A 16,900-nucleotide genomic window follows, 5' to 3' on the forward strand; every position below is an offset into this window, starting at 1 on the left:
TCAGACTCTAACAAGTCTTGTCATGGTGCAGGTAATGAAAACAGTGCAGTTGATTTTTTTAAAAGCCCTTGTACAATGCGTTACCAAAAAGCAAGAGTTGGAAATTAAAACTTCAAACAATATCAGTAAGATTGTTAGTGGGATGGCCATTACAGGAACAAAGAAAACAGCAACAAAACAAACAAAATAAAAAAAATTACAGTGCCTTTCAAATCAAAATCTTCATTACCTATCAGCTTAAAGTCTCCAAAGAAAGCGAAAAAATCTACACCCAATAAATCACCATCCCCACAGCCCGGTCCATCTGGTCTCCAAGTGCACTTTATTCCAGACAACACATACAATGACAGTGATGATGATATATCAGATGATGAAAAGTGTTGTGTTTGCAACCTTTTCCAGCCAGAACAGGTTACAAGATGTACTTCTCTTATTTTCACCAAATGGGCACAATGAGACATCGAATCCTGTAAGCATTGGACCCACCTAATATATTGTTGCAAAACAAAAGTTTTGCGGAGGCATGACAGATTTATTTGTCCATGTCATATTGAAGAATAACTATGTAAATAACTGAAAACAATGTAAATAAATTGAATGTTCAAGTGTTTATTTCATTAATTGACGTTTAGTTGCATGTTCCTCCTGTAAATACGTTTTTATAGTTAAAAACTTTTGGCAAAACCGGTATTAACAATGGTCACCGAAATAGGTGACGTCAACGTTTTAGGAGCACAAAGTGACATGTTTTTTGTTACGACAATATATTCAGTTAACGTACCAATTGATTTAGAATTTTTGGATGGAAGTAAAGGAATTTAATTACTTTAAAGGTAGGTGTATTCTTTATTTATTTAATCCAAGTGATTAATGAGAAAATTGCGGTTTATCACTAAGGTCACCGAAACTGGTCAGTCGACGATACATTTACTAGACTTGGGCTTAGTTCGATCATCAACCATAGCAGTTGTCTAGTTGACTTCCAAAACTTCATTGAGCATGTTTTTAATTAGATTGCTTTCGGACCTTCAGTGCGCATGTCTGGTTACTAAAGTTCAACCATTCTGTAAGCATAGGTTGATGTGTGGTAGACCAGACATGCGCAGTGACAACTCTTCCGGTTTCGACCAAAAGCAGTTCGATCGTACTTTGGTTCATATCGTTGATGATCGAACTAGACCTCAAATAGAAAGCACAATATTGTAATTTTGCTGATCAGAGTGAAATGATACGTCATCAAGTAATCGAAAAATGTACGTCACATAGACTTCGTAGAAAATTTACTGGAACGCGCTGACGTAACACTGGACGATGTGATTAAATTAGCACAAACTATGGAGTTTGCAGATTAGCAAGTTCATATGATTAAAGTGCCGAGGTAGGAACGGGTGATCAAGGTCAAGGTGCATCTGCAAACACAGTTAAATCAAAGAAACTGACTGTTCATACACAGCAACAGAAGACATGTTGGGTGTGTGGTAGAGTGGGACATTACCATGATATTACAAATTGCGAAAGGAAAAATGGCATACCTGTTAAATAAGTGAATGGCGTCCCGACGGAAAGTCCTGAAGAATTACAAGAATGTGACAACGTTTTTACAGTTTCAAAAAGTGTTGATGACATAGAGAGTAAAATCGACATTGAGGTAAAATGTAAGATTTCTGGCATTATTGATTCCGGTGCTACTGTTAATATTGATAGAGGCATGTGGGAATATTTGAAGAAACATAAAATCAACTATATTTCACAACTGACCAACAGGAAATTGTATCATAAAGGGGTTCAGTCGTGTATTCCCACTTATTTCAAGTTCAAGTATACACACTGTATTTCCTACAGCTATACTTCTACTATTGCATCCAAACTTTTTAATTATAAACAAACTTTGCAGTGCCTAGATATAGACCATATCATATGTAATCCACCAACGTGTTCTTGTTCTTCATCTTTTTTTAACTTTAGTCCAGCTGGACATGTCATTACTGGTGATGTTGATATACATGTAGTTGAAAATGAAGACCTCAAATCACTTATTCTAAAAGGTCCTAAATACAGAGAACCTCGGTCTTTTAATTGGCGACAGAACTTCATCTCTATTATGAATTCTGTCGAAGATGATGCCAGACGATGGGCTAAATATGAAAAAGAACTTGATACATTGTCAGAATGGATTAAATGCATAAGAAGAGTATTAAAATCCCGCATTAGACATATTAAAACAAAAGTACGTACCATCTACCCTTCTGTGTTTAGTAAACCAGAAGTGATAAAAGAATTAGATAGGTTACATGAGGAATATTTTTTGGTTCCAGCTGACAAAGCCTGTAGCAACATTGACTTTGTAAGGCTCATTATTACAACTGTATTTTAAACGAACTTGGCATTAATACCACTTTTGGTAATCGTACTGATACTCCAACTGCCCTTTCAAAAGATGAAATTCTTCAAAACCATGCTTCAGTTTTAGACACATTTAATATCCCAGTCAATGGGTCGAATGAATATGAGTTACCGTACCTATACTGTATACCTAAACTACATAAAAACCCTTACAAACAAAGATACATTGCTGGATCCAATAAGTGCCTACCAAGCTGATGAACATATTAACAGCTGTGAAGGAGAAACTTCAAACTTACTGTGCGATTACATATGCCAGAAGTGGTGTACATCAAATGCGGATTCTAAAAAATTCTAAAGAACTTTTAGTAAACTTGAAATAGCAAAACTTTACCCAAATCAATAACATCAAAACCTATGACTTTTCAACACTATACACGACCATTCCTCACGATTTAAAGACTAGACTTTTTGACATCATAGACAGTTGCTTCTTCAACAAAAATGGAAAAAAGGAAATATTCATATCTAGTGATCAGTCATCCAAAAACTTTCTTTGTTAAACACAACTCCACGCAGAAGTACTCTGAAGTTGAAATAAAAAAAATTTGCTAGAGTTCCTCATTGACAATATCTTCGTGGTCTTTGGTGATCAGGTCTTCCAACAGTCTGTTGGAATTCCCATGGGCACGAATTGCGCTCCTTTGTTAGCTGACCTGTTTCTATATTCATATGAAGCAGAATGTATTCAAAAACTTTTACGTGAGAAGAAAAAATCTCTTGCTGTGGCCTTCAATTCGACATTTAGATATATCGACGACATTTTGTCTATTAACAATAATAACTTCCATTCATATGTCGATTCGATATATCCCTGCGAGATCGAAATAAAAGACACCACAGAGTCGTCCACTTCTGCTTCATACTTAGATGTTTTATTGAAAGTACACATTAACGGCAAACTGACAACTCAACTGTATGACAAACGGGATGATTTCAGCTTCTCCATCGTCAACTTCCCATATTTATGTAGTAATAATCCATCATCACCTGCATATGGTGTTGATATATCCCAACTGTTTCGATACGCAAGAGCTTGTTCTGCGTATAGTCAGTTTTTAAATCGAGGGAAGCTAGTGACAAACAAGTTGATGGTACAGGGGTTTCAACAGTCTCGATTGAAGTCAGCATTTCGCAAATTCTATGGTCGTTAAAACGATCTAGTTCGTCAATACAACCTATCATTTGGTCAAATGCTGTCTCACGTGTTTCATACCGATTGTTAGGCCGTTCTTGGCACTCTGATTTTGACTACGGATAACTCCGTTTACCTGATCAGGATATAGGGCTCACGGCGGGTGTGACCGGTCGACAGATGATGCTTACTCCTCCTACGCACCTGATCTCACCTCTGGTATGTCCAGGGGTCCGTGTTTGCCGAACTATCTATTTTGTATTGATTTTAGAAGTTATGAGGTTGATCATTGTTCGTTATCTTCACCTTTCATGCATATGGGAGTTAAAGTTCGTTAAACGTAGCAGGCTGTTTTACAGCAAATGCATGTGAATATTTGTTGTAGTGACAAGGCTATGCTGGATGTTATATTTCATGTAATTGAAGGAAATGAACAACCTCTCCTGGGAAAGGAACAGCTACAAAATTTGGAATTTTACATATTGGTAAATCTGAAAAATTCAAATATGAAATTATGCAACAGATTACATATACGAAGGACAATTAGAAAGCTAAATACCCTGAGTGTTTTGAAAGATTGGAAAAACTAAAGGATTTCCAGTTTAAAATTTCAATAGATAATGTTAAACCTGTTGTACAACCATTAAGGTCGATATCTTACCATCTACAAGAAAATGTTGAACGTAAATTACAGGGACTAGAGTCATATGAAATTATTGAAAAAGTGGATGAACCAAGTGATTAGATGAGTCAAGTGGTATACATATAATTGTGCCAAACGTGAGTGGTGACATACAACTTTGTGTTGATGTGTGGAGAGCGATTGAGGCTGTTAATCGAGAGGGGTACGCGATACCGACTATCAATGATATTTTGAGTGACCTGAATCAGAGGCAATTGTTCTCGAAATTGGACATAAAGTGATTTAACTGGACCCTAATGCAAGAGAAATATCGACCTTCGAAAAATATGAAGGAGATGTTTGGTGCCATAAGTTAATGCTTGGAATGTCTTGTGCACAAGAATTGTATAAAAAGATTATTCACCAAGTATTGAAGGATTGTGAAGTGGTACATGTACAGAGTATTTGTTATGACATTGTACACGGGAAATCTCACGCTGAGTGAGAAAGGTCTCACAGTTGACTCGGACAAGTGTCAGTTCAACATGGCGCACCGTATATCCTTTATGGGACACATATATTTCAAGCATGGAATCAGTGTTGATGAGTACAAAGTCAAAGCTGTGTTAGAAGAGAGACATCCATTTACTGCTACAGAAATCAGGAGCTGTTTGGAGCTTGTTAATTTCAGTTTACTATTCATACCCAATCTAGCAACTATTGAAAAACCGTTACGACGACTCACAAGGAAGGGAGTGAAATTTCAGTAGTTCGGAACGTAAGCAGGATACTGCTTTTAAGAAACTGAAGGAGTTCATGGCAAAAGCATGTGCGTTATCATATTTCGAACCTACGTCTACAACTAAGGTTGTTACAGATGCCTCGCCAGTTAGACTTGGTGCCCTATTAATACAACAAGGCAAAGACGAGAGAGTTAAATGTTATGCAAGTCGTAGTTTGTCCGATGTGGAGCGCAGGTATTCACAAACTGAGAAAGAGGCACTCGCGCTAGTCTGGGCCCGTGAAAGATTCCACATGAACTTACATGGAAAGGAATTCTAACTTTTGACAGACCGCACACCTTTACAATTTATTTTTCAAATTTTATTTCTTAATTTATTGTCACTCGATTTGGTTCCTCGCTTCGCTCGGCACCAAGTCTCTTGGTACTCGAGAAAAGTTTGCCAACATATACGAGCTTATTAGTCCCCTACCGACGAAGTCGAAGGGGAATTAAAGTTTGCGCTCAGTCCGTCCGTCTATCCGTCAGTTCAGTTTTCTGCACTTTTTTCTGTTCTGGCAGATATTTATTTGATATTTGATATGTTGCTTTGCCATAACAAGTTACAGATCAAGTTTGAATTTGGTCCCGGTCCGTTAATTTGTCACTTAGTTATGGCCCTTGGACTTTGAAAAATAGCACAAATTATCAGTTTTCCACTTCTTTGTTGTGCTTGCAGATATTCATTTGATATTTGGTACATTGCTTTGCCATAACAAGTTACAGACCAAGTTCGAATTTAGTTCCGGTCCGTTGATTTTGCACTAAGTTATGGCCCTTGGACTTTGAAAAATAGCACGAATTATCAGTTTTCCAGACTTTTTTTGTTGTGCTTGCATATATCCATTTGATATTTGGCACGTTACTTTGCCATAACAAGTAACATATCAAGTTTGCATTTCGTTTTGGTTCATGAATTTTTCATTAAGTTATGGTTCTGTAGATAAGAGTACTACACTCATTAAAACTTCTAGCATAATAATACCATAATGTAGCTAACTTTTTCATGATCACCTATTTTTCACAGTTTATTGTCTTGGTTAAAAACCTAAACCTAATTATGAATTTGTATTTTTTCCTGGTCTAGTTTCTTCTTTAATAGTAGTTGATGGCCAACCATTCCTATTCTGGTTCCCCAATTTTCCCTTTTACCATAACCTACATAATGCACTTTGAATATTGTTGTGGTACAGTAATTTTTGCAACCGGTAGGGGACTATATATTGCCATACAATACTCACAGAATGCTTGTTTATCGATAAAATGATCTCCACGTTTTGTAGAATGATGACCGCAACAAACAATGTTTATCGTTTTAACGAAGATCGTACGCGTAAATTATGAATTTGATGACCGTATACTATATATCGAATTTACTTGTGTATCAAAATCAATTTAAAATAAAGTAGTCATGATGCAAACTAGCCTTGGTTGTGCATCATGACTACCCCGCGAAGTAAATCAGCAACGGAACCTTTTTGTACGAGTTTTTATGAAGGCTACTTTCACTTCTTGAATCCTAATTCAAGATTGGAGTATACGGTCATCATAAATATTTCTTACAGTCATCATACCACTATTTGGAAGTCGTTTATCGATAAATAAGTTTGCTTTCGAGAAAACTGCAGTGACTAAAATTAAGAATACTGATAATTATCGTAAAATGATGCAAATGAATAATCAATCGTTTGAAATCGTGACTATTATATTCTAACCGATGAGGTAAGCTGTCACTTTTTGATGATCGTAATATATACTACGGTCATCGGCTTATACACAGTGATGAAAGAAAGGCCTACCAAGTATGAAACATGCCAGACAGCATTCGACCTAATGACAGGTTGTATTTGCAAATAAGATCATCATATTAACCATACAATTTACCACATGCTGACTTTAAACCAGGCTGTTGAAACCCCAGTGAGAGCAACTTATTGGTCAGTACGCTGCAAAGATTTAATGATTGACCATACGTAGAACATGCTCTTGAGTATCGAATTGAGAGACATAAACACCATGTGCAGGTCGTACTGGAATATTGTTGCATAAGTATGGGATGTTGTCAGTGGAGAAGCTGAAGTTATCCCATTTATCAGAAAGTTGTTGTTTGTCGTTATCGTTTATATTTAGTAAGCATTCAAATATGAAGCAGATGTGGAAGACTGATATATTTTGAGTTCACTGTGATATATCGAATCGATATGAATGAAAGTGAATACTCTTAATAAATGAAATGTTGTCGAGATATGTGAATGTCATGTTGAAGGCCACACCAAAAGATTTTTTCTTTGTATGTAGCATCGTCGTAAACCCACGGTCGGTCGCACTTTCATCTCCCGTGGGACACAACGCCAATATTTTTTTTCTGGAAGGTGTGTCACGGCTTCTTTGTCTGATTGGTCGCTTAACCATTCCTTATTGCGATATTCAACCAATGAAAAATTTCTAGTGTTCGGCAGCACAGAAAAACAAAGATTTTGACTACGTTTAAGTTGGACAAGTTACAAAGCTTTCAGCGAAATGCTTTACAACTACTTTGTCAGTTTCTTTTGAAATTAATTTCATTCAGAATATAAACATACTTAACAACTTGTCGCTTTCCTCCTTCATCTGGTCCACTTTCGTCATCATTGACTTGTTGAGTTTGCATACCCGATTTGATTTATTCGTACAAAGGCTGTACGCAAGTTATGCGTCTGTTGGGTGAAAGTTGAGGCACTCTAGAGCATAGCTGTACCGTTCAAGTGCACTTTTTAACGACAGAGACCTGTAACCAAGATATTTGATCGTGGCACAACAAAACACACACACTTTCATGGGCACCGCCATTACTGCTGGCGCTAAGAGTTCCAGGAACACTTACGACGATTCCCATTGGTCCTCGATAGGTCACGTAAGGTCATACATTTTAATTTTAATTTGTTATGCAAAAATATCGCCGTTGTGTCCATGGGGGTAAAAGAGCGACCGATTGTGGGTTTCCGACGATGCGTATGTAGAAGCTTTCAAATAAATTATGTCTCATAAGGATACAAAATCAGGTCAGTTAATAGGGGAGCACAATTCATGCCAATGGGAATTCCAAACACTGCACAAATATTAGAAACTCCAGCATATTTTAATATAAACTTCAGAGTACTTATGCGTAGAATCCGAAGAGTACTTATGCGTAGAATCCGAATATGTTGAACAAAGTAAATTTTTGGATGAGTTATCAAAAGATATAATTATCTCCGACTTCCAAATGTATTGGAGAAGCATCAATCTGTGATGTCACGGCAGTTAATACATTGTATTTTCATGAGGAGTAAAGATAGGGGTTTGCTAGAACATTTACTGGATCCTGTAATGTATCTTTGTAAGAAGGTTTGTGAAACTTCGACATCCAGTATAGGTACGGTAACTCAAATTCATTTGTCCCATTGACTAAAATATTTGATTCAATACACCACAAAAATATATCATTTTTATATACAAAAATGCTCAAAGAATAAAAAAAATAAAGGTTTACAAAAGTCTAGAGATTGCACCGGTTGGAATAAAAAAAAAATGTAAAATTGAAATCGGATTCAACAATGCTTTAGGCATGAAATAAATGATACATCTTGATGCTTAAAATGTAATATATGCTACATAATATTATAGTACATTTTGATTTAAATGTTCAAATCAATATTTATTCGGTGGAGGAGCTGACGCGTAGGAAATATTTTCTTGTGTTGGACGGGGAGGATATGCAACGTCATTTTGACCAACGACAGAGTTGTATGGTGGCGCTGGTACGCCATAGGATAGTGGTGGAGCGTCTCCATTCTTCTGGGCCGGGGCACCCACTCCATACTGAAACGCAGTATTATACTGTCCACCATGCGCATATGGCTGTGGAGGATAGGTAACTCCTGAAGAAACATTTGCTGTAAAATTGAACAGTAAGCGTTAACTAATTTTCCTTAACCTTTCAGTTCACGTATGATTGAAATTTATTTTGGTGGGTTTTTGTTTTTGTTTTGTTTATTATCTAATAACTGATTATGAAGTATGTTAAAATTGTTGAAATTCTCTAACAAGTGAGTATATCTGTTTACAGCTTTGTAGATCACGTGAGACACTCCAGTGACCTATTGCTATTGGAAATCGACCGTCGTCTTGGGTTAAAAAGTAAACATTTATAAATTCATTTTGATAACCACCCATAAAAATCTTTTCAAATATGGTATGAAGCATCTTTGGGACAAGAGAAACATAAATTGAAATTTAAGGGGGAATGGCTAATTCTAAAACATCTTCTCTACAACCGCACATCTGTAAGGAAAAAGTATATGCATGGCCATGTACGGCAGGAGGGCTTTTACCAAAAATAATAAATTTCACAATCCCCGGGGTAGAGGTTCTGTCTCTTGTGCGGGATCAAACTTACCGTATATTGTTTATGTGTGAAAACATTTAAATTACACCTTCTTTAATGCGAAACTAATTAGATATTTAGTAGGTACAGGCAGCTCATTACCAAAATTGTATCCCAGGGATAGAGTTTTGATATCAAAATAGTAATATAGTGTTTTAACATTATCTATATGTATTATGTAAAGTTATTGAACTTCGGGGGCATCTGAGTAAAACAAAATGGTTTTATACTGCTGTTGGATATTAAAATTATTAAATACAATATATATTAAATGGGGAATGGTAAATAACCAATATGTACTTACATGTAACGATCGTGGGCGGGTTGTTTGGGTTACAGATGAAAACACCTGCATTATTTGCATTTCTTCTGGATCGTCGGACGCAACAACATATGATGATTATTGTTAATGTGATTCCAGACCCAATAGCGGACACTATACCACCAATCACCCCGCCGCTGTAACACAAAGAAGGAGAATATTACGTTTGATTTTACATATCTGCAACCACATATACATTTGCTCTCTATATATAGCGGTTAAGGCCGTACCTGTGACAAAATTGATCAACAACATTTTTATTGAATTATTAATTTCATAAATTGCGTACCTGCTGTAATACGTTGTGTAATAATACCGTCTATACGATCTGTAACCCGCATCACAATCTGTCGTAGAAACAAAAGAAAGGAGTTATCGTCAGTGAAAAACTTGTTCTTTGGTAGCTTTCCGTTCCATTTCAAAATATTTCAATCAAATAGAGACGTCACCAGCTTTAAAACAAGGGCCACAAATTTTGACCTATGGATGGCTCTTAAAGGTCGTAACAGGGAGGATTCGTAACCGTGTTAACGATTACTCACACCCAGAACTTCCGCTTTAGAAAGACATATCAGGAAGACTCTTTGACTTACAATTCTACTACCTTAGTATCGAACGCATGGCCTACCATTGTGAAGCCTGCGCCCTTAAAGGGACATGGACACGATTTGAGCTGAAAATTTTCAAATCCCCCCCCCCCCATTTTTATTGTTTAGAATACTTAACTTAGTTAATTCTAATGATCAGCAAAAATTTGAATGTCAGTTGTTGAGGTACATGTACATGGAAGATACAGAGCTCACAATTCTTTGTTATGTTAACAAGGCTCATGTCATGTTTTTTGTTTATATAGATTAAATATACTAGTAAAAGGTTCGTTTAAAGCATATTTTTTTTCAGTTTGCAAGTTCATTCTGAACACAAACAGTTTCTAGTGTTTGTCACATCTCATTTTGTTTTAAACATGCTATTTTCTATTAAGCTATCTATATATGTATGTAAACAAAAACATAGCATGAGCCTTGTTTACCTAACAAAGAATTGCGAGTGCTGTATCTCGCTTGTAACTCAACAACTGACATTCAGATTTTGGTTGACCATTAGAAATACCTTAATCAAGCATTGTAAGCAATAAAAATGGAAAAGTAAATGTTGAAAATTTTCCAGCTCAAATCGTGCCCATGCCCCTATAACAACTAGGTGAAGTGCCACTAAATTTGCTCTATGTATGGCGCAAAAGTTCATACCTGTGGCAACATTGAGCAACTACATTTTTCTTGAATTATAAATTGCAAGTATTTTATTTACTGTGGTAACACCGTGTCTCGATATCGGAAGGTGTTATTTCTATGGTTGATCAAAAGTTTGGTAGGACTCCAGTAATAAGTCTAAAAAATTCACAGAAATTGTCCTGTTGCCATAAAACATAGTTTTAAAAGCGTTCAGTCAGCAAACTTCATTCCACTGTTTACAGTTCTTATCAGGCTTTGAGTTAAAGTTTATTCACATATCAAAATCTGTCAATTTCTGAAAGCATTTAAAATGCATGTACATATATATGCAGTTACATATATAACACGGTAAATTATTTAAGAATGAAAGGTGAAGATAACGAACTGTGATCAATCTCGTAACTCCTATAAGGAATACAAAATAAAGAGTTGGGCAAACACGGACCCTTGGACATACCAGAGGTGGGATCAAGTGTCCAGGCGTGAGGCGGAGTAAGCACACATTTTTAGAAAATTATTATTTTCGAAAGGAAGATAACTCTTCAAAAAATTCTTAATAGCAAAATCCTTTAACAGTCATGTGAATTTGATCTTCTTTACTTTCATCATTATTTAACAATAAACATTTATTTTGATTTAAATCATTCAAAATTGATCATTATCCCTTTGTTATACATTGAATACCTTAAGCTAAGAACTTGCAAATACTATTCTTTTGGACATTTTTAGGCAAGATGGAAAAGACTTCCATGCGTTTTCTAGATAATTTTTGTTGTTGAAAATTATCTTAAAAACAGAGAATATTTGTATGACCTGGACGACCAAAGGATCAGACATGTTATCATAGAGTGATATATAATTTTATACTTTTGTACTGAAGTTTTAGTGCTGGGGTATAACAATACGTCAGTGAGAGCGGGGAGTATGCCCCAAAATAGATTTATATCGCTCTTTCGGCATGTCTGATCTCCTGTTACAGTTGGTTGCCCAATTACAAGCCACCCAAACGTTTGTGTGTTTTTAAATATTCACCGGTCCATACCAATTTTGTTAACTGAAACATTAGCAGGTTGGGAACACTTCGGAATCCCCTATAGCGAGATCTCGCTAAAAAGCGATTACCCCTCTTTAGCGAGAAAGTCAACATTACCATAAACAGGTGTTTTGGTGCCTTTATTGAAAATAATGGCAAATTCCGTGCAATGCTGAATAAGTGCGACACACACTCAGCATGAAGCGAGTTGTCTCTATAATTTTACAACACAGTCAAGAAATTTCATATCAATGTTGCTGCGTAAGAGGGAAGAAGTCTGACATCTAATGCACATCGTGAGTGTTTTTGTTTTGATCAATATATTTGCAGAAGTATCAGACATTTCTGCACTTTTTCGTTTTCTTTTTCACGTGAAACACGAAGAGATGTATATATACCCCACAGGTGTTTTTCTCGATTGTACGGGGTATATTTACTCTCGCTATAGTAAAATAATCGCTTTTTTGCGAGAATATCTCGCTATAGGGGGAGTGTTCCCAACCTGTTTAGAAACACGAAAACGAGAAGTAATGTTTAATTTACGCAATACATCATTTTACATATAGTGAATGGAAAACCGCAGTAGCACTAGATTTACAGCGATATATTAAATTAAATATTCAACAATGTAGGTACGATCTGGTAAACTATCCTATCTATTTCACAATCTCAGGTAAACAGTATTGAGCAATCTATCTTATTACGAACATCCTTGTGTGATTACCTTCCCGAAACAATTTTCAACGTTCTTATAGAACAAATTTAATACCAATAAATTTTCCAAATCGAATTGGAGCACCTGTGCTAGAGACAGTAATTTGATGAATTACATATTCGTTAGTCATACCTGAAATATCGTTCTTGCATTCCAATTAAACTTAGTTATTTAGATCGAAATAAAAATAAAAATACGTGATTAAACAGTTAAATATAATGGTAAGCAATAATCAACATATTAAACAACGTAATGTGTTTTCTTAATTACAATATAAGTATTTAAACATTTTGTAAAGTCCATAATGGCATACCTTCCACCAACAATAAACAAATCCAACATAAAAATACAGCGAGACATTTTTGCAAAGCCATCTTCTGTGTCTCAATCGCAGGGTTGATTTCAAAAGCTTTGTGCGTGAAGTTTGCCAACAACGTGGACACATAACTCTTTCATGCGGAACTACAATACCTCGGGGTGTCCAATTCAAGAATTTTCTATTACTAATCAGATTGTGAAATGAGCGCCGAAAATCAATTGCTCGGTCGAATAAAGATGACATTTAATTGTTCCTCTGCATAAAAACAGTTTATCTTACCGTAAAAATCTTACTTTCATATTGTAGAATATATACCACGTACGTACATTTGTAAACAGCTATCCCTTTTCTTTCCTCGTATTAATCAAAATACTTTCTTAATCACTAGCTATACATTTTGAAAATTTGTACATGCTGCCTTCGAAACGTACATTATTTTAGCGTGTATTCTCAGATACTTAATGAAAACAAATTAAAATGCACAATAACTTTCGATAATTTGAATACAATACAACCTTTGATAATTGCATATTGATAGAACAGCTATTGGTACATGATTCATTGCATTACTCCATGTGATTTTGATTTTAAACACTCTACTCATTAAAATTTATTACCGTGGGGATCCGGGTTAGGTTTTCAATACCCCTTGCTTGTCGCAAGAGGTGATTAAATGGGGCGGTCCTTCGGATGAGGCCGCAAAAACCGGGGGGCCGTGTCACTGCAGGTGTGGCACGATAAAGACCCCTCCCTGTTCCGAGGCCGCAATCGCCGGGCATAGGCATCTTCGCCGGCAATGGTGACGTATCCATACTTGTATCACGCATGAATGAAAAACTCTCGAGCGGGACATTACACAGTATATACAACTAACCATTAATATTTATTTCTGTCCTCACCTTATACAGAAGGTCCATTATAGCACAGATTCTTACAATATAAAAATAGCATATACATGTGTATGTAGTAAGAATACAAGATTCAGTCTCAGAGAGAGAGAGAGAGAGAGAGAGAGAGAGAGAGAGAGAGAGATTGTGTTTGCATGAGTTAATAAAAACTTATATTCTAAACCTCGAGAAATGGATTTACACATCAAAATATAACGATAAACAATACCAAATCGTTCCACGTACTTATCAGAGGAATGAAAGTACGTGCATATATACTATGGAATCGATAATAGCATACCTTCCACTAACAGTAGAAAAATACAAAACATGGAAAAAGATAGAATTCTTTTCAAAGCCATATTCCGTGTTCGACTGATGAAATGCGTCAGCAATGTGAGGGTATTGTTACGGCACGTGCCTTATTTAAAAACATCAGGCAAAATAGGTGCGACTTAAAGCGGAAGTAAAATTTCGGAGATGGAAAATATCAGTGGAATTTTTTTTTTTATTAAATGCCTTAGGTGCCCTATTTAAATATAGTGGCGGATCATAATGTTGTAAAGAAAACTGCGTCTGAACTGATGAGTCTTTAACTTATTTCTAAAAACAAATAAAATTATTTATTTGATTGGCTTTTTCTGTTTACACTGTATTGTTAGTAATGCAATCCACATGATCATGGTAAATGTAATGCGGACAAAAGTACAACTGTCAAGTATGTAATTGACAAGTTTACAAACAAAGATGTTAAAGTTTTAATCCGCAAAATTTCAAACACATTCCTATATACATGTATGTGTATCGACTGATTCCAGCAACATAAAACTCTGGCTAAAAGTGACTAGATCTTGGTAACTTAAATCTGAACTCTCAATCAAAAGGTCAGATTCCCAATAATTTTCAAAGTTAGAATTAATATCTCCATATGCCCTCAATGACACAACTTAGAATCCCCATCAAGGTTAGAACACGTACACTGTATGTATGAACAAAGAAATTGTTGTCAAAAAGTATATGGTTCAAAATAAGCAGACGATAGGAAAGTGACTATTTATCATTTGAACCGGCCATTTTTAAAAATCAATTTATCAAAATTTCTGTCAAAGAACAATAATCACTCAAAAATGAAATTTTGAAAGATATTTAATTAAACTCCAAATACTTCCTGACCTCTTTCGATCCCTACGGTCTAAATATGATAACGATAATGTACAGTGATGTATTGTCGAGGTTTGCAGGTAATGATAAGGACGGATTGCAAGTGGGCGTGTATCTCAAAGTATAGAAGTAGATTATATCCAATATTACTGGAATTCTGGTAAATGACCCCGTTGATTCCAGCCATCTTGGTTGAGAGGTCATCACTGGATGCTGTACTCGGGTTCGACAGACTCTTTGCTTTTCCAATGCGCATTATGCTTTTTATTTGAACATTCTGATTCATATGAAAAATCTTCTGCATCAAGTTTCCAAGACCCTATCTATAGGAACTCTGACTATTGTATATAATGAACTGTGGCCAATTGTTGTCCAGCATTTTCCTTTTTAAAAATGACTTTGATAATGCGCCAGCGAATCGCGCAAAGGAGCAAATTACAAAAATGAAAATAATGCTCGTAAAATGATATGACCAACCTAATCATCAGACAAATATTTACATTCCCATATCTTTACCAATTATCCTGATGAATGTAACCTATGTGCGTCTGAATCTTGATAAATATACCACGAATCTATTAACGGGTGAGGATATGCCGAAAGAAATCAAAGTAAAATGTAACCATAATCAATAGATAAATATTTTTTTGAAATACAGGAGGGTATGAACAGCAATGTTTCACGCCAGCATGCTTTTGTTCACCGTCTACGCACTCTTCTCCTTCAATACATATGAATATTAGATTCATAAATTTGATTTTTATAATCATTTTGTTTTTGAACATTTTACACTAAACCAAGATGTTCACACTGTCTTGCAATCGTGACGTCTATAAGGCGCCCAGTTTGTGCCCATTAGAAGTGCACGTCATGTAACTCTCTAATATCATAGGGGTACTCAATAGTTTTATTTTGTCATCTGTATTTCCCTCGTCCATGTTCTTCATGTAACTCATTCTGCATTCATTTTGAGATCGGCACTCGGTTGTCTACATACATGTACTCCTTAAAGTCAAAACATATGTAGCCTCCCTTTCTTGTTACAGTTTCAGTTTATTCTCTCACACCACTTTATGGTACATGAGGTTCTATATACAATACACACAATAAAGACAATACACACGGTACGCGTGAAAAGAGCAGAGTATGGTTAGGTGAATGAAATGAATCATGGAGGACAGATTTGGTGACATTAATTATAACCAGTCACAGAGTATAACAATTGAAAATACCGTAAAAGCATGTACTAGGAGATAGTAAGTACTTAGTACTTTTATTTTACTACTCAATAATGTGATATTTATATTTCTCTTGTCTGTTAGCCTGAAATGCGTCTCATGATCAACAGATAACTCTTTCTTACATAAACTATTTAATTAAGAGGCGTGGTTTGTGTGCATGCCAACTATTCTATGAAACTACGATGGACAAACATTTTATTTTATGTGACTTGTATTATGGTTGATATGTACACCCTAACCTTTTACATGGCGTTATCCCTCCCCTTTTGAATTATACTGTTAGCACCTTCCCCTCGGAAGTGTCAGTTTGCGACCGTTGTCGGTGGGTTTTTTTTTTTTCGGGGGGGGGGGGGGGGGTCATGTATATGCCTTCTCTACGTGTATACATTGATTATCTCGGGAAACATCTGGCTACAATTGATGCTATAGAATTACTCCTATGAACTGTATTGTGAGATCTTCCTGGATCCAAGGACAGGCTCAGCTGATTTGCCTGGCGCACTCCATCAGATGATTCATTAACATTTTGAAAGGTTACATGTATTAATTAAATGTGACCGGATTCCACCCGCGGTCACAGTGTTCAATGTATTATAGTGTAGTACTCAATTTGAAAGAACACTACAGCAGAAATTACAGGGAAT

General features: G+C 35.9%; 1 protein-coding gene across 2 annotated transcripts; it reads right to left on the reverse strand.

Moving 5' to 3' along the window:
• Window positions 1-8,394: 8,394 nt before the first annotated feature.
• On the reverse strand, window positions 8,395-14,322 carry LOC125683223 (uncharacterized). Of its 2 annotated transcripts, none has more exons than XM_048924156.2 (4): window positions 14,156-14,322; window positions 9,958-10,015; window positions 9,651-9,805; window positions 8,395-8,855 (listed from the first exon to the last, which is right to left on the reverse strand). In XM_048924156.2, exons 1-4 carry the CDS (start codon window positions 14,214-14,216, stop codon window positions 8,611-8,613), a joined length of 519 nt encoding a protein of 172 aa, XP_048780113.2. In that variant the 5' UTR covers window positions 14,217-14,322; the 3' UTR covers window positions 8,395-8,610. The 2 variants fall into 2 exon arrangements, with proteins under 2 accessions (XP_048780113.2, XP_048780104.2); XM_048924147.2 differs by lacking the exon at window positions 14,156-14,322 and adding an exon at window positions 12,962-13,211.
• Window positions 14,323-16,900: the final 2,578 nt, after the last annotated feature.

Source organism: Ostrea edulis, chromosome 1, assembly GCF_947568905.1.
Source record: "Ostrea edulis chromosome 1, xbOstEdul1.1, whole genome shotgun sequence".
Lineage (NCBI taxonomy): Eukaryota > Metazoa > Mollusca > Bivalvia > Ostreida > Ostreidae > Ostrea > Ostrea edulis.